The sequence below is a fragment of the Natrix helvetica genome, assembly GCF_964273705.1.
Source record: "Natrix helvetica genome assembly, chromosome: 6".
In the NCBI taxonomy this organism is placed as follows: domain Eukaryota; kingdom Metazoa; phylum Chordata; class Lepidosauria; order Squamata; family Natricidae; genus Natrix; species Natrix helvetica.
The window spans coordinates 19,949,980-19,972,176 of record NC_138553.1 but is presented as its reverse complement, the minus strand read 5'-3'; the positions used below and the strand labels follow the sequence as shown (position 1 = coordinate 19,972,176).

General features: G+C 45.1%; 1 protein-coding gene across 1 annotated transcript in view; it reads left to right on the top strand.

Annotated features, from left to right (window-relative positions):
• Positions 1-22,197, top strand: part of DGKI (diacylglycerol kinase iota) — a 309,532-nt gene that overhangs the window by 190,882 nt on the left and 96,453 nt on the right. The window contains exon 21 of the mRNA XM_081957046.1: positions 13,548-13,610. Coding sequence (XP_081813172.1) covers positions 13,548-13,610 — 63 coding nt within the window. The remainder of the gene's footprint in view (positions 1-13,547; positions 13,611-22,197) is intronic.

Below are 22,197 nucleotides of genomic sequence, written 5' to 3'. Positions count from 1 at the left end.
GAGAAGAAAAATAATATGTCAAATTCCTTTGTTCCAAAGGGAGCACTAATAGCATATTAACTAATAGTGCATGTTGCATCTTCAACCATTAGCTTCTCCAAAAAGGTACGGAGGCATTCATTGTCAATGAAATATGAGTTTTTGTTGAAATAACTGTAACTTGGAAAGGGGTGCAAGTACTGGTAATAAACAGTTATTACAATTTATTGTTTGATATATTTGGTGAATGCAATATATACATTTGACATTCACTATGCAAAGTGAATGGCGAGTGTAATTATTAATGGCAGATTATGTTTATGTTTATTTTATTACTAATTAACAGTATTGATATCCTGTTGGTTTTTTAAGATCCTTGGCTATTTACAGCATAATTCAAAAAATAAAACATAAGCTGAAATCAACCTCACGCTAATTAAATCTCAACCATTGAAAACTCTATAAAAGATTTTAATTTTGATTGATTGATTGATTCATTTTATGCCATCAAATGGTTGACAAGTCCTAACGACCCAGCATGTTGGCTGGAGAATTGTGGGAGTTGAAATTTGCATATCTTAAATTAGCCATGGTTGAGAAATACTAGTTCAGAAGAATACAATGATCAATGATATTGAATTCTGAAAATCACCTGATGCAAAACAATGAAAGAGCTTGGAACTTTTATAAGTAAATGAGACCAGATTCAATGAATATCCTAATAAAGGAGGTGAAGTGTTAATTGGCATATCAAAATAAACCAGGGTATTGAACCAGAAATGGAAAATTATCAGCTTGTTTAACTTAAAGCCTAATATTTATATGTAAGTGATTAATGACTTGCGCTGAACATTTGGCTTCTTTCCTTAGGTCAGAATGCAAGTTTTAAAAAAGGAACTCCAAGAAGAGTATGAATTTGCAAATCCGTAACCTAGAATATTTGATTTAAATATTTTCTTTCTGCAAACTGTCTTCCAAGGTTCATCTGTAAAATCTTTGTTGGAAGACATGAAAAAAGGCATGTGAACATTGTTAAAACTAAAACAAATTAGTTTACCCTTTAAGAGTTGGAATAATAGTTAAATGATATAGAACTCGGATTTAATATTCGGATTGAATCTGAAAAGGTTGCACATTTTTCTCTGGTAGTTATTAACAACGGGAAGCAATCTTCTGTAGAAATGTATTGCCAAATTCCCTGGGTCTCAAAGTCAGTAATAAATATCCCAAATACAAATAATTCATCAAAATACAAAGTGGGGTTATATGTACGTAATATTATCTTCCATGAAGATAATAGGTAGCCTTCCTATTTTTTTAAAACCCTCTTTATAGTCTTGTGGACAATATTAAAGTCTGTTATCAGATTTTTGTATTCTGTAATTCAATAGTAAGGCTATCAAAATGATTAAGTGTGTGTGTGTGTGTGTGTGTGTGTGTGTGTGTGTGTGTGTGTGCACCAGGGAAGGGTTCCGGCTTCTTCCACTGCTGGTTTGCTCAGGGACACGCTTCGGGCGTGTGCACGCACATGCTTGGTGCGTGCTATGTGCACATGCGCAGTAGGTAAAAATGCTTCTGTACATGCGCAGAAGCAAAAAGCAAAATGGTGGTGCCTATAGAACCAGTTCGGGGGCATGGCCAGCCGAGTTATTACCTACTGGGCCGAACTGGTAGGAACCCACCTCTGGTGTGCATATTGATAAGCAATTTTTGCAAAGATAATTTTGCCACTCCAGAAAAAAGATTTAAGTGCCACCAATCTCTTTGTTTGCATCCACATAGGGAAGAAAAAAACATATTTGTTTATGGCTTTTATCTTTTGTGTCCCTTTATGTTCTGCATTGAACTGCATTAATCCAACAAAAGAATGAGGTGCCTTTCCCTTCCCGCTATTTCTAGGAGGGGGGAAAATGTGGTGATGAATGAAATAAATGAAAATTGGCTTTGTAGTGACAATGCTGCAATTTTGCCAGACTGGAGATACAAATCTGATACATAATCGGAATGTCACTTTGAAGAGAAAAGTGCTATATTATCAGCATCCAGCTTCACAAAAAGGCATTTTCTGATCAAAAGACAACCTCCTGTTTCACGCATAAGCTCTGCAGCGAACTGAGATTGGCGATAGCCCTCCGTGACCCCGTGAAGAGAACATACGGGAAGGACCGTTGCTCAGGCCAAGGCCCAATTATTTCCTCACAGTGGCTTTTGGAGGTTTGCAAGTGGGAGACAGAAAGATACAGGTAGTCCTCAACTTACAGCAGTCCCTTTAGTGACCGTTCAAAGCTATAACGGCACTGAAAAAAGTGACCTATGACCATTTTTCACACTTAGGACCGTTGCAGCATTCCCCTGGAATGTATTTGTTTTACATTCAAATGCTTGACAACTGTCTCACATTTATGACGGCTGCAGTGTCCCAGAGTCATGTGATCCCCTTTTGAGATCTTCTGAGATGAAAGTCAATAAGGAAACCAGATTCACTTAACAACTATGTTACTAAGTGAAGTTTCGCTTAACAAATATAGCAAGAAAAGTAATAACACGGGGCAAAACTCACAACAAATTTCTCACTTAGCAACAGAAATGTTGGCATCAATTGTAGTCATAAGTTGAAGACTACCTGTTGTCAGAGATCCAGGTAACAGACCCAAAGCAATCAAAACTCTGAGGCCTAGGGTTTCCTCAAAGTATGAATTTATTAGGAATGTTATATTGGGACAGCTGGTGAAAACCTGCCTCTGAAGGACGAGAATTTTCCCCACCCAAACCAAAACCCCAAGTTCTTGCCCCCAGGTCACAAGTCCATCACACGGCCCAATCAGGTCATAGTGTCAGCTCTATCTGGCTCTTATCCACGCTTCTCCAACATCTGGAAAGAATGTTATTTTGGCTACACATCAGTGGTGGGTTCCTACCGGTTTGGACTGGTTCGGCTGAACCAATAGTTACAGTGACCCAGGCCTGCCATCAACCCGAACCAGTTATCTGGGCGGCGCCATAGGTGCCGCCATCTTGTTTTTTGGTTCTGCGCATGAGCAGAACAATTTTTACTGTAGTGCACATGTTTGCTGGTGTGGCATGCCCACGAGCAAACCGGCAGTAGTGACTGCCGGAACCCACCCCTGCTACACCCCCCCCCCCAGCTATCTCTATTTCTCCCCTCACGTCCAACAGCTTCAACAGGCCTGGCTGTGACAGCCCCAAAGATGCTTCCAAAATGGCTTCAGGGCTGACACCTGTATTTTCTCCTAACAGTACTGTCCTGCAACTGTTTTTTAAAGGTATCGTCCCCCAATAAGGAGATAATATGTAATATTAAATTGAAGTTTCCTCATTAGGTTTGTCTCCCATCGGTTATCCAATCCTGTTTTAAAGCCAGTCAAGTTAGTGGCCACCAGCCCATCTTCTGCTTATGAATTTGGGTAATGTATGAAACAGAGTTTTAAAAAATTCTTTGGCCTAAAAGTTTGAAAGGAGAAATGCTTCCACTCTTGCGTGTGTGTGTGTATGCATCAAGGTATCAATGTGATAGATAGTTATCCTTCTCCATTTTCTCCTAGTAGTGCACAATTTTATAGACCAGCACTCCAGCACTTTTTCTTCCAAGCTAAACATTCCCAGACATTCTACCCTCTTCCCGTAGAGACATTATTCGTGACTTCTGATCATTTTTGTTGCCCACTTCTTCCAATTTGCTAACAGGGCCATGCAAAGTATAGTAAACATGTACATGTTTATAAGAACGTAACATCTGCAGTTTTATTTTCAATCTTAGCATGGAATTTGCCTTTTCACAGCTGCTACACAGTGCATTGAATTTTCCTTGAGCTCCATTGGACAGCAATTTCCTCCTTCCCTTTGAAAAGCAAACATTATGAGGGAAGAATGACGGTGTGTGTGTGTGTGTGTGTGTGTGTGTGTGTGTGTGTGCTCGCTCACATGCATAGCTAGTTTCTGAATTTTGCATCCTTTTATTGGTCAAACGGAAGGAACATTGGCTGGCTTAAAGGGGGAACAACATTCATTAGCAGCACAAAATTGTCGCTGTTGTTGCTGTTAGTTGCGAAGTCCTGTCCGACCCCTCACGACCCTATGGACAACATTCCTCCAGGCCTTCCTGTCCTTTACCATCCCCTGGAGTCTGTTCAAGCTTACGCCTACTGCTTCGGTGACTCCATCCAGCCACCTCCTTCTCTGCCGTTCCTCTTCTTCTTCTTTTGCCCTAAATCGTTCCCAGCATTAGGCTCTTCTCCAGTGAGCCCTCCTTTCTCATTAGGTGGCCAAAGAGCTTAAGACCAAAGTTTAAAGAGTGATTTTTTGTGAGTAACAGAATCAAAAGGGGAGATTCATATGATTAATCTAATTATGTGTATTTGGTTTTAAAAGTTACCCATTAGGGAATGAGCCTTAGAACGGCAATATTAAAAACTATCCCTTTGTCCAAGAAATCCAAGTTGGAATTATAGAAATCTGCAAATGATTCTTTCCATCGAAAAATATTTAGTTTCAGTTATGGATTTTTTCAGTTGTCTTTCAATTTTATCTTGTTCCTATTCTAGGTTATAATTTATTGACCTTGGGCTAAATTAAAGGGAGGAGGGAATTAAGTTTGATGCCCACAAGCCGTTTTGACTAAATATCAAGCAGAAAAAGGTCACACACGAAATGTACTTTGCAGTTCTCCAAAGCTCTTACATCCTCTTTTTTATCCGGCGTAAACTGCTCTTGTGTTTGTAAGTCTGATCATTTTTAATTGAATAAGAAAGGGGATGAGAGGATTTTTATAATTTGAATGAACAATGAGTGTTCTGGATAATGTAATTTTATATTTGTATTGCTAATGGATTGAAACCAGATCCTCTTCAGTGTGACTTGTTGTACAAGTACTGAAATAGTCAAGGCCAGGGGAGTCAAACCTGACTTCATTGAGGGCTGTATCAAGGTTGTGTTTGACCTTGGAGGGCCATGGTGTGTGTGGCCATGGTGGGCGTGGCTAGCTTGATGTCACTCATGTCGGGGCAACCTGTGGTGGCCAAGTGCTAAGGCAGGACTTCCTTCAGACCCTCCCTCCCTCTCATTATAACTTCCTTCCTTCCTTCCTTCCTTCCTTCCTTCCTTCCTTCCTTCCTTCCTTCCTTCTATTAAGTTGGCACAAAAAGCGAGCGGAGACGTGAGGCGAATTAACAAGTCTTTATTGAATACAACACAGTCAACGTATTTACAGGAGAGAAGCAAGCAGGGCTCGTCTGACAGCTATTTATGTGAAGCTGTCAGACGAACCAGCCAATCCACAGTCCGGAGTTTCCCCGCTCTCAGCCAGGTCACGTCTTAGCCAATCAGACGCGACCTGGCTGTTGCTAGTGCAGATGCCTGCTGTCAGGGGGAATTCCCTGACGTCATCTGCTTGGATATAATACTCCTTCCCCCCCAGTGAGTGTGCATGTGCAGACGACGCACATACGTACTCACGCAAATAGGCTGGGCGGCGCCGGACCCGCCCAGAACGTCTCAGTTCTACAGGAGACGCCGAAGGAGAAGGTGGTGCTCATCGAAGCTCCTCCCGCAAGGGAGTGGAGCTCCGGGCGCCATCTTGGGGGCCTACCACGGAAGGATTACTACAAGAATCAGGTTGGCAGGGCCGAGGGGGCACGGCCGAAGGCGGGCTTGAGCAAGGAACAACAGGGTAGGCCTGGCCTGACTCGGGGAAGGCCAACGGAAAACCAGGAGGAGTTCGCCAAATGGGCGGCACACCCCCAACTATGGACGGCCGGGAGGCGGCGTCCGAAGCCGGAACGGCCCAGGGCAGCTGGACTGGGTCAACTGTGACTGGTGGAAGGGCACCAGGAATTGATGCGTTGGTGGGCTCAGGTGGAGCGACGACGACGGTCGACCCAGCAGGGTTGTTGTCGCTGTTGAACGGTAGGCGGCGCCTCAATAGATCCAGGTGCCGCCGCCATTCGGTCCCATCATGTAGCTGGACCCACCTAACCGCCCCTGAGAAGGCCTGAGCCCACACGGAATCGCCCACTGCGAAGGAACCAGGAGGGGGCCCCAGGTTGCCAGGCTGATCCTTTGAATAGAGCGGGTGCAACCTATCCAAAGTGGTCCGCAGGCGCCGGCCCATCAGCAGCTCAGCTGGAGACTTTCCGGATAGAGGGCAAGGAGTGGCATGCTGTACCAAAAGGTAAGCAGCCACCCTTGATTGCCAGTCCGCCCCATCCATCCTGCTTAACGCCTCCTTGGCCGAGCGGACCGCCCGTTCCGCCCGGCCATTACTAGCTGGATGGTATGGGGCGACAGGGGCATGGCGGATGCCCTGAGAGGCCAGGAACAGCTGAAAAGCGGTGGACGTAAATTGAGGCCCGTTGTCAGAGACGATGACGTCCGGCAAGCCATGGGTGGCGAAAAGCCTAGTCAGTTCCCTGATCGTGGCCTCGGCTGTGGTGGATCTCATGAGAATGAGCTCCACCCAGCGCGAATAAGCATCCACCACTATCAAGAAGACCTGGCCTCTGAAGGGGCCGCAAAATCAATGTGTAGGCGGGACCAAGGCCCACGGGGCATTTCCCATTCCCGCGGTGCGGCCGCCGGTGGCGCCGGTCGGGAAAGTTGGCAGGGGGAGCAGCCGGCCACCCAAGCGGCTATCTCGTCGTCAATGCGAGGCCACCACACATAGCTGCGCGCCAGGCCTTTCATGCGCACTATGCCTGGGTGGCCCTCATGAAGGCGAGATAGCACCTGGTGGCGCAGGCTGGGTGGAATCACCACCCTGTCACCCCACAGGAGGCACCCACTGTGAAGTGACAGCTCCAGCTGCCTGGCCTTGAAGGGGCGAAGGTGCTCAGGCACCGGTCCCTCAGGCCAGCCCCTCTGGACCCACAGCATGACCTGGGACAGGTCAGGGTCAGCCCTAGAATTTGTTGCCACATCTCCGGAGGAGAGGGGCAGAGCCAAATCCGCTATGGCCAAAACCGACAGGCAGGGCACTGTCGGAGGGTCGGAAACAGGAAGGGGGCAGCGGCTTAGGGCATCAGCGTGCCCTATGTGCTTGCCCGGACGGTAGAGCAGAGTATAGCTGTAAGCAGCTAGGAACTCTGTCCACCTAGTCATGCACGGAGAAAGTATGGGAGGGGTCGGCTTGTTACCAGCCAAAAGCCCAAGGAGTGGCTTATGGTCGGTGAACAAAGTAAAATGCCGCCCATAGAGGTAATTGTGAAACCTCTTAATCCCTGACACTGCAGCCAGAGCCTCCTTGTCAATCTGGCTATAGTTGCGTTCCGCAGAAGTCAGTGTCCGGGAATAAAAGGCAATGGGGGCCTCCGAGCCATTGGGCAGCACATGGCTCAGGACTGCCCCCAAACCCACGGGGGAGGCGTCACAAGCAAGAGTCAAAGGCATCTTGTCCGAATATTGGACGAGGACTGCCTCTGACGTCAGCATGTCTTTGACAGCCGCGAACGCATGCGCTTCGCGGCTGCCCCAGCGCCAGGCTGCCGATCGGTCGAGCAACCGATGCAGCGGCTCGGCTAGTGACGCCTTATGCGGCAAAAATGGCGCGTAAAAGTTAAGCAAGCCAAGGAACGCCTGCAGCTCCGTCTTGGAGGCAGGCGTGGGGGCGTTCCTGATGGCTGCTACCTTGGAAGGGGTGGGGTGAATTCCCTGGGCATCAATGGTGAAGCCCAGGAAATCCACCCGCGGCACAGCAAACGAGCATTTGCTGCGTTTCAATTTTAAGCCCGTGCCCCTGAAACATTCGAGGACCTTCTCTAGTACTTCGATGAGGCTCGATCGGCTGCTAGCGGCGATCAGGACGTCATCGAAATACGGAACCACGCCAGGGAGCCCAGGGAGCAAACGCTCCATAAGGCTCTGGAAAATCCCCGGGGCCACGGAAATGCCGAATTGCAAGCGGCGGCAACGGAAAGCTCCACGGTGGGTGACGATGGTCTGCGCTGCCGCCGCCTCGTCATCCACCAGGAGCTGCTGGTAGGCCTGCGCCATATCCAGTTTCGCAAAGATGCAGCCTTGTCCTAAAGAGTGGAGCAAGTGCTGCACTACCGGAACTGGATAGGGGTTTGCCTGGAGGGCAAGGTTAATGGTGGATTTAAAGTCAGCGCAGAGGCGAATAGAACCATCCGCCTTAACTGGGATGACCAAAGGGGTCTCCCACTTGGAGTAATCCACAGGCTCCAAGACTCCCTGCGCGACGAGCTTGTCCAGCTCCGCATCAACCTTGGCCCTCAAGGTGAAAGGCACCCTACGGGCCTTCAGCCTAATGGGGGCAACCTGGGGGTCCAGATTGAGGGAAATGGGGGTCCCCTTATACGCCCCCAGCTGCCCATCAAACACATCGGAGAACCTTGCAAGCACGTTGGCCACGTCAGGAGGCGTGGCCATCACTTGCCTTACCCCGTGCACTGACAGACCTAGTGCCGGGAACCAGTCAAGGCCCAGGAGGGCCGGCAAAGGCTTTTCCACTACCAAAAGGGGAAGGCACCCCGAAAAGTCCCCATACTCCACCCGCACCAGGTGACAACCCAGGGTAGGAATCAGAGTCCCCTGGTAGTCCCGGAGGGTTGCGTCTGGGGAGGAGAGCTGGATCTTGGAGATGCCTGGGCAGAGGCGGGAGAACTCTGCCCACGACAGGAGTGATCGGGAAGACCCCGAGTCCACCTCCATGGTGCAGGGGGAGCCTTCAATTAGGAGCGACGCCTTGATGCGCTCCGCACCTGCACCAGTGTGGAAGGCCAACTCTGCGGGGCTGGCGTGTTGATCCGCATCCACGGCGTAGCAGCCTCCGCGCGAAGGCTGTTGCTGCTGCTGCTGTTGCTGCTGTCATCCAGAGCGGCTCCCGGGTCGCGGCTTGGCGGCGGCTGCAGTCGAGACGTCATCTGGGCGCTGAGGCAAGGGGAACTGCGCTCTGCAGACCTGGGCCAAATGTCCTTTCTTAAGGCAGCGGTGGCGTACCGCAGCCTTAAAGGGGCAACCAGATCAGTCATGGTTGCCTCTGCAGCCCAGGCAAACGGTCGCGGCTTCTCGGGCTCGCTGAGGGGCGCGTCTTCTTGATGACTGGCCTATACGGGCCACTGCTCCTTCCTCCGGGTAGTCAATCGGCAGAGGGACCAGCTCGTCCACCAGGCAAGTGCGGCCGGGCGGAGGCGGCAGGTTGAACATCTCCGCCATTGACTCATCGGAGAGTTCAGCCGCCCTTGCCTGTTCAATGGCCCCGGTGAGCGTGATGTCCGCTTGGGACAGAAGCCGCCGGCGAAGGCGTAAGTCTTTGACGCCGCTGACAAACTGCTCTGTGAGGTTGCGGTCCAGATCGGCGAACTCGCACCTCATCGCCGCTGTGCGAAGCGACTGGAGGAACTGGCTCACAGATTCCTCCGGCTTCTGCACGCAGCGTCTGAAGGCATAATGCCTCGCCACCCAGGATGGGGTAGGGGCATAGTGGCGCTGTAGACGCTCCGTTAAGGTGGCCCAGTCCAGTGAGTGGACTGGCTGAGGAGCTGCTAGTGAGCGAGCGGCGCTGAACATCGGCATGCCGCAACAGCTCAGAAAGAAACTGCACTTTTCGTCGTCCGGCACATCGTGTCGGCCGTTGGCGATCAGGTAGCACTCGAAGTGCTCCAGGAACGCTTCCCAGGTCTCGCCCTCGCAGCCGAAGGGGACGAACGTTGGCATCGCCGACATGGTCTCCTCAGAGTTCAAAAGTTAGGCAGGAATGGAAAGAATGGTCGCCAGGACAATTGTGCCGAGGTGGAACGTTCGGTGGGTTAGCGGCAGCCGAATCCCACCTTCGTCGCCAGTGTTAAGTTGGCACAAAAAGCGAGCGGAGACGTGAGGCGAATTAACAAGTCTTTATTGAATACAACACAGTCAACGTATTTACAGGAGAGAAGCAAGCAGGGCTCGTCTGACAGCTATTTATGTGAAGCTGTCAGACGAACCAGCCAATCCACAGACCGGAGTTTCCCCGCTCTCAGCCAGGTCGCGTCTTAGCCAACAGGCCCGACCTGGCTGTTGCTAGTGCAGATGCCGGCTGTCAGGGGGAATTCCCTGACGTCATCTGCTTGGATATAATACCTTCCTTCCTTCCTTTTCTTCTTTTTCATTCCCTCTTCTTTCTTCTTCCTTCTTTTTGCTGGCAGAGGGTTGCAAAAGGCCATAGCAACTGAAAACGGGGCACAGGGGGGTCCCATGCGGCCTCCCAGGAGATCTGTTTTTGCTGCCAGAGAAACCGCAGGCCCATCCTTTGCTGTTTCCAGGCCAGCCCCATGGGCTTACGACTTAAGACCACAATTGAGCCCAAAATGTATGTTGTTAAATGATCTTTTGTTAAAGTGAGTTCTGCCCCATTTTACAACATTTCTTGCCACAGTTGTTAAGTGACCCACTGCAGTTAACAAGCTAGTAACCTGGTTATTAAAAGAATCTGGCTTCCCCACTGACTTTGCTTGTCAGAAAGTTGCAGAGAGTGATCACATTACCCTGGGACACTGCAATGGTCATAAGTACGAACCAGTTGGCATACGTCTGAATTTTGATCACATGATCCTGCAAAGGTTGTAACTGTGAAAAATGGTCATAAGTCACTTTTTTTCAGTGCTGTTGTAACTTTGAATGGTCACTAAAAGAAAGAGAAAGAGAGAGAGAGAGAGAGAGAACAAAATTATTCTAGTCCAATTTCAGCACCTACAATAAATATTTTGTCAGGTCTATTCAAAAGGAACACAAACATGTAAATGCATGTTGTCCTTGCTTAACAACTGGTTCCGTAGCGATCATTCAAATTAGATAGATTCTCCAAAGGTACTTATGATTAGATTTTGAAAGTCTAACACAGGGTGTCAAACTCAAGTCCCCTGGGGCTAGCTTGGAAATATTAAAGGATCAGCCTGCAGTGCCTCTGGCATCTAAACTGGGCTGTGTGTAGTCCCCTGTGCCTCATTTTCACCCTCCATGGCCTCCTGCAGCACTCTGCTGGCCAATAACAGGGGCATAAATGGGCCAAAAATGGGCCTGGCAGAGTGCTGCAGAAGACCATGGGGGGTAAAAATGAGGGGCAGGGTCCCCCGTACGTGGACCCCCATGCCCCGTTTTGGCCAGCAGGGTGTAGAAGGAGGCATCCACCTCGTCCCCCCTCCTCCCTCCTGCTGGCCCATGGAGTACTACAATGTTGATCTGGCCCTTGAAGAAATCCAGTTTGACATCCCTGGTCTAATAGCTGCCCATAACCGCTGTGATCATGTGATCACATTTTGGGCCCTTGGAAACAAATTCACTTGCATGGCCTTTGCAGCATACTGCAGTGCTTTTTTGTGCTTTTTTTGCTGGTTTCCAGCAATGACTTCTAGTAAAAACAATGCCCCATTGGATAAAACAATTCACTTTACAGCCACTGCAAAAAAGGTCATAAAATCAAGTGCAGTTACTTGGTGTTCTGCTTAATGGCAGCAATGACTTACAACTGTAATTCTGGACTCAATGAAAGGCATCAATTGGGGACTATGCGTATTCTATACTGGATTTTATATTTTTCAGATATGGGTAAGCAATCATAAAATCACGCCTTAAAAATGCATACATTTTTGGAACCTTTAAATTGGTCTAAGAAAGCTGTAATTGAATACATATTTTAAGGACAATGCAATTCTGTAGGCTTGCTTTAAAAAAAAGTGAAATGGACTTAGAAATAATATAAAAGAGCTGAGTTCTTTTCTTTTGTGCAGTGTGGGCAGTTTTCCCCAAGACTCTTGCAGTTTGCTTAAAGGCTGCTTTGGCACCCTATTTATGTGACATATCAAAGGAAGAGGAGCCTCAATATATTATATTAGCTGTTAACCCGGCATTGCCTGGGTAGTTGTTTTATCGCAATCCTGTATTAGACATTCACAAATGTCCGGACCAAACGTAATTTCTAATATTAGATTTTCCCACTTACCAGAGTGAGCCCCCTTGTGGAGCACTATGAAGCCGTTACCGTGGCAACTCCACTGTGCTGTGCAGTAGAAGCCATTTTAAGGCACAACAGCAGAGGTGGGTTCTTATTGGTTCTTACCGGTTTGGATGAGTACGTAGTAACTCAGCCGACCATGCCCCCGAACCGGTTCTTGTTTTGTTTTGTTTTTGCTTCTGCGCATGCACAGAAGCATTTTTTACTACTGTGCATGTGCGTGTAGTGCCTGTGTGCCCAAAGCACGTCTCTGAGCGAACTGGCAGTAGGAGAAGCTGGAACTCACCCCTGCACAACAGGCTGTAGCTTATCAGAACACACACCTGGAGGGATATTAGGGGTGTCTTCTCCCCCACAGTATTTGTTTCCAGAGAGTAAGTCATCTGTGTACCAAGTTTGGTTGAAATTGCTTGAGCCATTCCAGAGTTATGCTGGAACATACACACACACACACACACACACACACACACACAGCCATTTCTATATCTATAGATGATGAAGAGTGCTGATGCTGCCTACCTTTGCAAGCTGGTGATGAGATAGCTGCATGTTGTAGCTTTGTTTGAAATTGTATCACCTGCTTTCTTTAAACCAGAGACATCTTGATCCACTGGGGCCTTATTTGACCTATGTGCAGGAAAATACATCTTGCCCCCCCCCCCCCCAAAAAAAAAACAACCTGCTGCAAAATCCAAAAGTGTGAGTCATAATGACAAGCCCACTGGACTGATAACAATAAGATGAAGCGAAAGGAATGCTTGAGAGACTAATGAGGAAGTGGAAAATCCATTTATACTGAGATGGCAGGAGCTATTTACTGTTAGCAAAATGAACTGTAAATGCAATGCCTTTTCAAAACTCTGCCTGGGTCTAAAATATGCACAAGTTCCCCCATCATCTTGTACCTATATTTTCCCTCTCTTGTCCTCCTAAGTCAATAAGCGGGGACTCTCTGCATTATATTTTGAAGCAAAGATGAAATTAACATACCTTTGCTACCGGTTCGCAAATGTGAGCGCATGCGCAAAGTGTCAAAAATGGGTCACGAGGATGTCCATGCAGGTGAGCTGAGCCTCCCGCCGCCACCGCTACTGATTCGCCTAAATCAGATAGAACCGGCTGAATTGTTTTGAGGGATTATTGTTGTGGTAATGATTGAAAAACACCAATATGTCCGAATGCCAATATGTTTGAAAGACTGAGTCATACTTTGGGTGAGGTCTCCATCAGTGGTGGTACCTGGAGCAATTGCTCTGATAGCTTCTGCCTTTCTGTATCAGAGCCCTTCAACCTCTTGCCGTTTCCAAGACTACATCATGCTACAAGAGTCTCCTATCTTTTGCCCTTGTGCTGCCTCATGCTATGGTACCAGAACCATTTCCCTTCATTGTGCATGCTGGTATCTATCACTGGCTTTGGGTACGCTGCCCTAGAATTTAATATACATCTCCATTGAGCTTGTATGTAATGCTTTCATTTTGTTTTGGTTAAATGTTGTCTGTCTTTCTCTCTTTCTTTCTCTCTCTCTCTGTCTGTCTGGGCTTTTTTCTTGTTTGTCCATCCTGTTGTGCTGTTCCTGCTGTGGCTACTCATTTCCTGCTGCCTATAGCATCCAAAAAGTGCCACCCGCTGACCTGAGGAGAGTTTCGGCTCCCCCTGATTCTTTCACCATGTGAGTACTTTTCTTTCCCTTCCCTATTTTTACAGTATCACCCCTTTCTTTTCAGCTCCACCTTCTTCTCCTTCTCCGCATGGTTTATGTAGCATGAATCCTGTAGTCCTCTGGAAATGCTTTCGACAAAGCTAGCATTTCCAGCAATGCAGTGTGCCAACCAGTTCCTGAAACTGATACTGAACAAAAGTTACTTGTTCTAGTGTTGTTTGTTGAGAACTCTGAGCTCCTGAGCAGTGGTGGGATTCAAATTTTTTTTATTACCTGTTCTGTGGGCGTGGCTTTTTTGGGCATGGCAGGGGAAGGACAGTGCAAAATCCCCATTCCCTCCCCATCCCACTAACCTGCTTTGGAGCTCCGTTTTCCTGTTCAGGGCAACAAAAGAAGATCAGGTAACAGGGGCGGGGCCAGCCTGTTTGCCGGTTCTCCGAACTACTCAAAATTTCTGCTACCAGTTCTCCAGAACCAGTTAGAACTGGCTGAATACCACCTCTGCTTCTGAGTAATCGCAGGAAAATTCATAGTCTAATTGTGTAAGGGTCGCACCCGAAGTGAAATTACTTGAATGTGAGTAGAGGGCAACAGCGTTCCGATTTCTTTGGCCTTTTGTAGTCCTTTTTTAATAACCCGATAGAATACAAGCTTACAGACTGGGTAATTCAATCCTAAGTAGTTGCAGCCTGGCTTTTTTTTTTTACTTCTTCTGATACCTGAGAAGAAAGGCCCTTGAGGAATAACCAGCCACTGCTTCCAGAGACAATTCGTATGGACTGAAGCACAACGAAACATTATTCTTTCTCCAGCTCCTGAGAGAGAACTGTTGTCAAAAAGCAACAGTCGAGCAGTTTACACGTTCCACTTTTCCTTCACAAGGTTCAGAACACATGCATGATATCTGTTTTCCTTGAAATGCCTCTTTCCCACATAGCCTTTCATAAACTAAATTCCCATTCCCATTGGAATGAACATGATTTCCTCACTGCTGAATGGAAATGCACTTTGTCTATTCTCGGGATGACAGAAAAGTAGCCTGGTGTGAAATTTGCTGTCCTCATTTCCAATCCCTCCTCATCCTTCTGTGTCAAGTGGCTGCAGTCATCTGACTTTCTTACAACATAAAGTGTGACAAAGCATAGCAGATTTTAAACTCCTTTGGGGCTGCCCTTGGATAGTGTTAGAATAAGAGGGAAAACACCAGGCTACGGTTGATGTAAAATGCCCCCATCAATGTATGGGAATGAAAAAAGAGAGAGAGGCAAAGTTTCAGGGATACTGCAGAAAAAAGATGTTTTCGGGGCATGTTCTTTCCATCTCATATTCAGCTATTCAGAGCAGAAATTGCTCAGGGGAAAGAATTATGACATATTTTACAAAGCACTGTGTCTGTGGATTCAGTTACATTGGTATGTCAATCAATCAAATGCAGACTAAAAATTACAGCTCTTGAAGCACAGAGTTGGTGGTGGGATCCATGAATGCTCTGCGTATTCTTTCCTGAAAGCCCTAGAAAGATGTTATGAACTGAGACCATGATTGTACAAACTGAGTTTCATCCAGGGGTGGTATTTACCTACCTTCCCTACCAGTTCGCAAAGGTGAGCGTGCACGCCTGCAGCCCACCTCCACGCATGTGCTAAGCCTTCCGTGCATGCGCTTTTCACTAAAAAAAGGGCCTAAATGGGATGCCGTAGAGCGGGGCCACCTGCAATTTCCATCACCAGTTCAGATGAACCAGTCCAAACCAGTAGAATACCACCTCTGGTTTCATCCCACTTTGTGTAAATTATCCCAAATAGTGTTCTTCTAGCATATGTACAATGCAAGCAGCAGCTACAACCCAACTATTGTAGGCATGTAGGTAGGTAGATGGATGGATGGATGGAGAAAGAGAGAGACAGACAGACACAGAGAGAGAGAGAGAGAGAGGGAGGGAGGGAGGGAGAGAGAGAGAGAGATCTTGATTTAAGCAAGATTTAAGGAAGAAGCATCATGTGATATGTTGGATGTGGGCCGAGCTATTTAGCTCAGCTATGTTTGCATGCTTAGTTAAGTACTTTTAAGAATGCCTGCATAGAGCATGTATGCCGCTTAATAAGAAATCCAATTCTAAAATGAATTTAAAGAAGTAAGCGTTTCTAGAATCCCAATTCATTTAGATATTGGATCAAGGTATAAAGACAGTAGTAGATTGTAGAAAATGGTTCAAATTATTCTATATCTCAAACCTGAGATCGATTAACCAAATTGTTTCATAACAACCAACTGTTAGCATGCCTAATAAATTAAAGCACTAACTCCAAAAGCATTATGAATGTTAGATTTAGAGTGCTACTCACTATGATATTCTGCTGCTTAGAGTCACTTGATGGGCAACATATACATTTAATTAATCAATAAAAATAAAATACTCAGATGTTATCAAGATCGTTCTGAAAATCCAATTGAGACCAATGAGCAGAATTGATTTTGAAGAATATGAATGTTGGTAGGTAATTATTTAAAGCCCCAAATTCCAAAGGTATCATTTATAATTAGCCTTGAATTTTGGACAGTGAAAGTTATTTGAGGATTCTTTACATCATTAATTGTTGTTTTCTTTTTCTCCACAAAGACTAGGCTAGAGATACTGCAGTGCTTCAAAACCATGCTTTTTATAAAGACATTTGCTAACTGCATGCTTAGAAAAATGTATATACTACATTCATCAACATTTCTCTGCTATAAATCAGCTCACAATTACAGGCTTTTTCCTCACTTAGATTTTGGGCGGGGAAAAAATAATAATTTATACAACTATAAAATGTTGGATGAGATTGAAATTTTTATCCATTTCTTTCACAAATGCCAACAACAAAATTGCCACTAAATTGCTGATGGTAACTATTTATTTCTCTTCTGTCTATTGATTTACAATTCATCCCTCCATCATCCATTCATCCGTGCTGATGGCTTTTTAGCACTGGTGAAACAATAACAGCCATAACTCCAAAATTACCCATCAGAAACCCAATTATTAATATCTGTGAAAATACAACATTCTTGTATTTCCCTCAAAAAATGGAATGTTCATCCATTCCTACTAATACATTGTAAAATATTTCAGCAGGGTTTGTTAGAATAAAGGGTGTGCCCTTGGGAATAGAAAATAATGGAAGACAAACCATTAGATACACTTGTATTTATTTTGTTTCTGATTCCAATTCTTCAATAAAAACACTTGTTAAAGTGAAAAGTGAAACAAAATACAATGAAAGGTTATTCTCCATGTTCCAGCCAATCCCCCCTAATGTTTCTCTAAAGGTAAAGGTTCCCCTTGCTGATGTATGGTAATCATTCCTGACTCTAGGGGGCGGTACCTATCTCCATTTCAAAGCTGAATAAACAGCGCTGTCCGAAGATGTCTCCGTGGTCATGTGGCCAGCACGACTAAATGCTGAAAGTGCACGGAACGCTGTTACCTTCCCACCAAAGGTGGTTCCTATTTTTCTACTTGCATTTTTACGTGCTTTCGAACTGCTAGGTTGGCAGAAGCTGGGACAAGTAACGGGAGCTCACTCCGTTGCACGGCGCTAGGGATTTAAACCACTGAACTGAGTTGGGCTAAGAGAGAGTGACTGGCCTAAGGTCACCCAATTGGCAGGGCTAGAACTCATGGTCTCTTGCCTTTTAGCCTGGTGCCTTAACCACTAGACCAAACTGGTTCTCAGTTGGTCCCATCAAAAGGATTTCTTCCTGGAAAACCTTTTTGCATTTCTGCTGCTTTTGAAGTTTTGTGAAACTGCTGATACTGTCTCTCTATGTGAATGAAGCTATTTTGGTTGTGGAAGGATCATTTTCAGGGTGAACTTGTTGTTTGGTCCTCATGTATGGCAGTACGATAGAATACATTTTAAGGCACAACAGGCTGTATCTCAACACCCCGAGGAGTTTTAAGGATGTCTTACCCCCTACAGTATTTGTTTCTAGAGAGTAAGACATCTGTGTACCAAGATTCCAGAGTTATGCTAGAACACACACACACACAAATTATATATATATATCAGAGGTGGGTTGCAGGCGGTATGCCCCGGTACAGGCTCTGGAGGGCCCACCTGTTATTCTCTTGTTGAAGTGTTCAGTTTTCTCCAAAACTGAACACTTCAACAAGAGAATAATTATGGAAGCTATCGAAATAGAGAAACACCATGAGTAAATGTGACCATACCTCTCACCTACCAGACCTCTGGAAACTAGCCCTATCAACAAATGAGCCCCACCCACCACCCAGACCGTTACAACACAAAACAACAATGGACACACAGCCAGCACCAATCAGCACCAATCTGCCAATCATGATACAACCACACAGCCAATCAATCCACTTACTGAAACAAAACCAGCACTCCACACACACCCCACCAAGATTTATAGAAAGACGGCAGCTCCAACCACGCTTTTAGCCGAAAACACCAGCCTGAAGATGGCAAGTGAGACCTCTAAAGATTTACAAGAATTGACTTGACATCCCTTTTAAGCCCTGTCCCATTGAATATTTTGTCAATACAAGCAAACTTTTGCCCTTTTTTTGAGGGGGAAGACTGATTAGAAAAAAATGATATCATTGTTTGTTTTCTAAGGGAACTTATAAGGCTCTTGTTTTCAAAAAGAAGAAAAAAGTACTACTAGAAAGATATGTAAATAAAGAAAGTAGCTTAGTTAATATGAACAGCATATTTCCCGAGGTGTCAACTGGGAACAGACTATATCAGTGGTTAATAAAATACTTTTTAAAAGTATCTGAACATTCTGGTAGAAATATCCATGGAAAAGGCAATCTCCTAGATACCCCTATGTTATAATTTTGCAGTAAATAAAATCATATGATGTTCAGTTTTAGGATTTAATGGATGTGTTGAAGACAGGGAGACTTCTGATCTCTGAAGAAGGAATTTAAATTGGAAGATGGGTGATCCTATAACAATAGGAGCTGCGGTGGTGTAGTGGTTAGAGTGTAGTACTGCAGGTTACTTCTGCTGATCCCTGGCTGCCAGCAGTTTGGCAGTTCGAATCTCACCAGGCTCAAGGTTGATTCAGCCTTCATCCTTCCGAGGTGGGTAAAATGAAGGAATATTCAAACATGAAACCGTGTAACTAGAATATATCAAAAAGAACAAGGGATCTTATGGTTCCTGAAAGAATCTTTGTTAGTTTTGATGCACTAGTCTAAATTGTATCATTTATTGGTTGATCCATTAGGGTTCAGCAAAGACCAAGATATTTCTTAACTTACATAAAAGGTAATCTTTGCTCAAACACTACTATTCATAACTTATGGACATATGCATTTAATTTTCTTGGCACAATATAGAAGTGAATTGACATTGCCGCCTTCCTAGACAGCTTGGGTTTTTCAGCCAACTTACATCCCTGAGTTTTCTTAGTGATCTCCCATCCAAATATTAACCAGGTCTAGTCTTGCTTAGCTTTTCAAGGTCAACCCAATACGATGTCAGAAACATAATACAACTATGGAACTATGTTATGAACATTTCCTGCTGCTCTGAATGCTATACAATGGAGGTTGCACAGAAGAGTCACAAGCTGGACAAGTTTGCCTTTCTTGTTATCCCTTTGTGTCCATTTTGTCCTTAAACATATCTGCATGGATATTTGTGGATGGATGCACAACGCAACTGATGAAGTGGGCACTAGCTCCCAACCGGGTCTCATGTTTTCTTCTGGGTTGACATCTCATTTTGAATGAATAAAGTGTTTTCAATTGAAGCATCATATTTAATGCATATCACTTCTAAGTTCTGACAATGAAATCACACTTGCGAGGTTAATTATTTTTCTTTTGTAAGCTGGTGTTTTCCTTCTCCCTATTATTCTAAAAAGCAAGGACATTTAATTAGTTTTGCATGTTTATTGAGGAGATAAATAGTTCATTAATCTGTCATAGTGAACATGCCCCAGGAGAGCTCTGAATTTCCCAAAGTTTAATGCTGGGTTCTGTTTTTTAAAGAGGCAGATTTCCTATTGAATCATATTAAATGTAGGCTCTCGCCTGACATCTATGCAAATGGATTCTTCCCCTGTTTTTCTATATACAGGATGTTATGGTTCACAGGATTTAAAAATAATTGTCAGAAAATGTGGATGCTTAAAATTAAATACTCCCTTTCAGTTGCATCACCCTGAACCTGTGGCAGAGGCATAGTTGGGGTATCAGTTTCCTGCTCTGAATTCCACTAGATTAGATTCTTTCCTTTGCTTTTTACTTGTCACTTGGGCAGAAATGCATAGTCAAAATAGAACGGGCCCAGCATCTGCATAATTAAGCTGCCAGCAGTAGAATTGCTTCCTTTGTTTCTTTAAAATATGATTAGCCTACTCTTCTCCTCAGCATTCAAAAAGGTGGCTTACAAGATAGAGTACCGTATTTTTGAGAGTATAAGACGCACCAAGGTTTTGAAGAGGCAAATTAAAAAACAAGTTTTTGCACTCTGAAAACCTCCCAAAATCAGCCTGTTTTTTCCCCCCAAAAAAGGGGCATGGATAGCTTTTTAGGAGGCTTGTAGAGTGCTCCTGGGGGCTGGGAGGGCAAAATTGAGCAAAAAACGGCCCATTTTTTGCTCATTCTGCCCTCCCCAGCCCCCAGGAGTTCTCTGAAAGCCTCCTAAAAGCTATGCATGGCCATTTTGGTGAAGGGGGCGGGGTTTCGGGAGGCAAAAAAAATGCTGTATTAAGTGCATAAGGCGCACCCAGATTTTCAGCCTCTTTTTTGAGGGAAAAAGGTGCGTCTTATACTCCGAAAAATACGGTAAGTAAAAACAGAATGAAGAATACAGTTGGCTCCAAACATTTTAAAAGTTTGAGTGTTTTTTCCCAATGAGACCAGTCTATCAGGGCAACCTGGTCTACCCAAATATGGGATGGAACCTACTGCTTCCACTTTTGTCTTTCAACCCCAATCCTAATATGGAAGTAGCCTGGGTTTGAATCCCAGCAAGGGTATGGCTAGCTAAATAGCTTGAAATAGATCTATACTAGTCTCCCTTTATTTCTTTGTTGGTAAAATGTAAGAACTAGATGCCACCTATGACTGGATGCTTCTGCTTCAAGGATAGCTCAAAAAGATTCAGACCTGACAAATCTGCACATTATTAGGTCGGGGAAATCCAAAGTGTTACGGTTTTAAATAGCTTTCCCTCTACTTCTTATCTAAATCATGAATTCAAATAGATAAAGTGACGCTCAGGATATAATCTTACAGTGTGTAGCTGATGGCTTCTTGTAATACTTGAATCAATGATTCTGTTGATGAAAAAGGACTATATCTATCTATCTATATAAAAATGGCTGTGTATGTGTGTGTGTATGTTTCAGCATAACTCAGGAACGTCTCAAGCAATTTCAACCAGACTTGGTACACAGATGACTTACTCTCTGGAAACAAATACTGTGGGGGTAAGATACCCCTAACACTCATCGGGATGTGTGTTCTGTTAAGATACAGCCTGTTGTGCCTTCAAATGGCTTCTACTGTACTGTCATAAAATGGCTCAGCGCAGTGGAGTTGCCATGGTAACGGCTTCACAATACTCCACAAGGGGGCTCCCTCTGGTAAGGGGGAAAATCCAACATTAGAAATTACATTTGGTCCGGACATTTTCCTCCTATAAATAAATACCCAGACAACACTGGGTTATCAGCTAGTCTTGACTATATATTAGATGAAACTTTCTGATGGAATGACAGCAGAACAGCTTTCCCTTTGAAGTTATGAAGTCTGTTTGGGTTAGAGATTTAGAGGTTGAATGGCCACCTATCATATTTCTTGAATGAGCAAGGGAGGTGAAATTGCACAAGTGAATGTAGCTTTCCCTTCTAATTTTCCAGCTCAGTAATTTGACTTGAGCTGCAAGAGAGATCCAGCTCCATTTCTACCTGTGGGTTACTTCTGGATGCTATTGGTCACAGAGACAGAAGTAGCTTCACTACATTGTCACTTCAGCACTAGTTGAAAATGGGGTTACCTGCTACTGATTGCTCTCCCCCCCTGCTTTACCCCATGCCCTCCATGTCAGCAGGGCTACTTTTGGATAGGGGCTTGATGTGTTTTCAGAAATAGTCCAACGGGAAGTCAGAGGCACAAAGCAACTCATCATTGACACCTTAGCAGGCAGGTAAACATACTGTTCCATGTACCCACTTGTACACATTGAATTTCACTCCTGTCTCACATTAAGGAGAGCTATTGATAGTGGTTTTCCCATCAGTGGTTGAAATGGTACGTGGAAAGACCTTGGGAAATAGCTGGAATTGCTGCAGTCTAAACAGTGGTCAGTCAACACACAGAAGGAATGGGGATATAGCGAACATCTTAGAAGGGACCTCTCTAGTTTCTTGGATTGTAACCATGAAAGAGGAGAGATGTATCATCGGATTTGCAAGATTCTGTAAATGTAACCTTACCATAAAGTTAGAGCTACAACTTCTAGTTGCACTTCTTGTCTGCAATTCACAAGGCTGACAGCAGATGATGCTTGGTGGGATGGTAAATGAAGGTGGAGGTATCCGTTAATCATTTTCTTTAGGTCAGTAG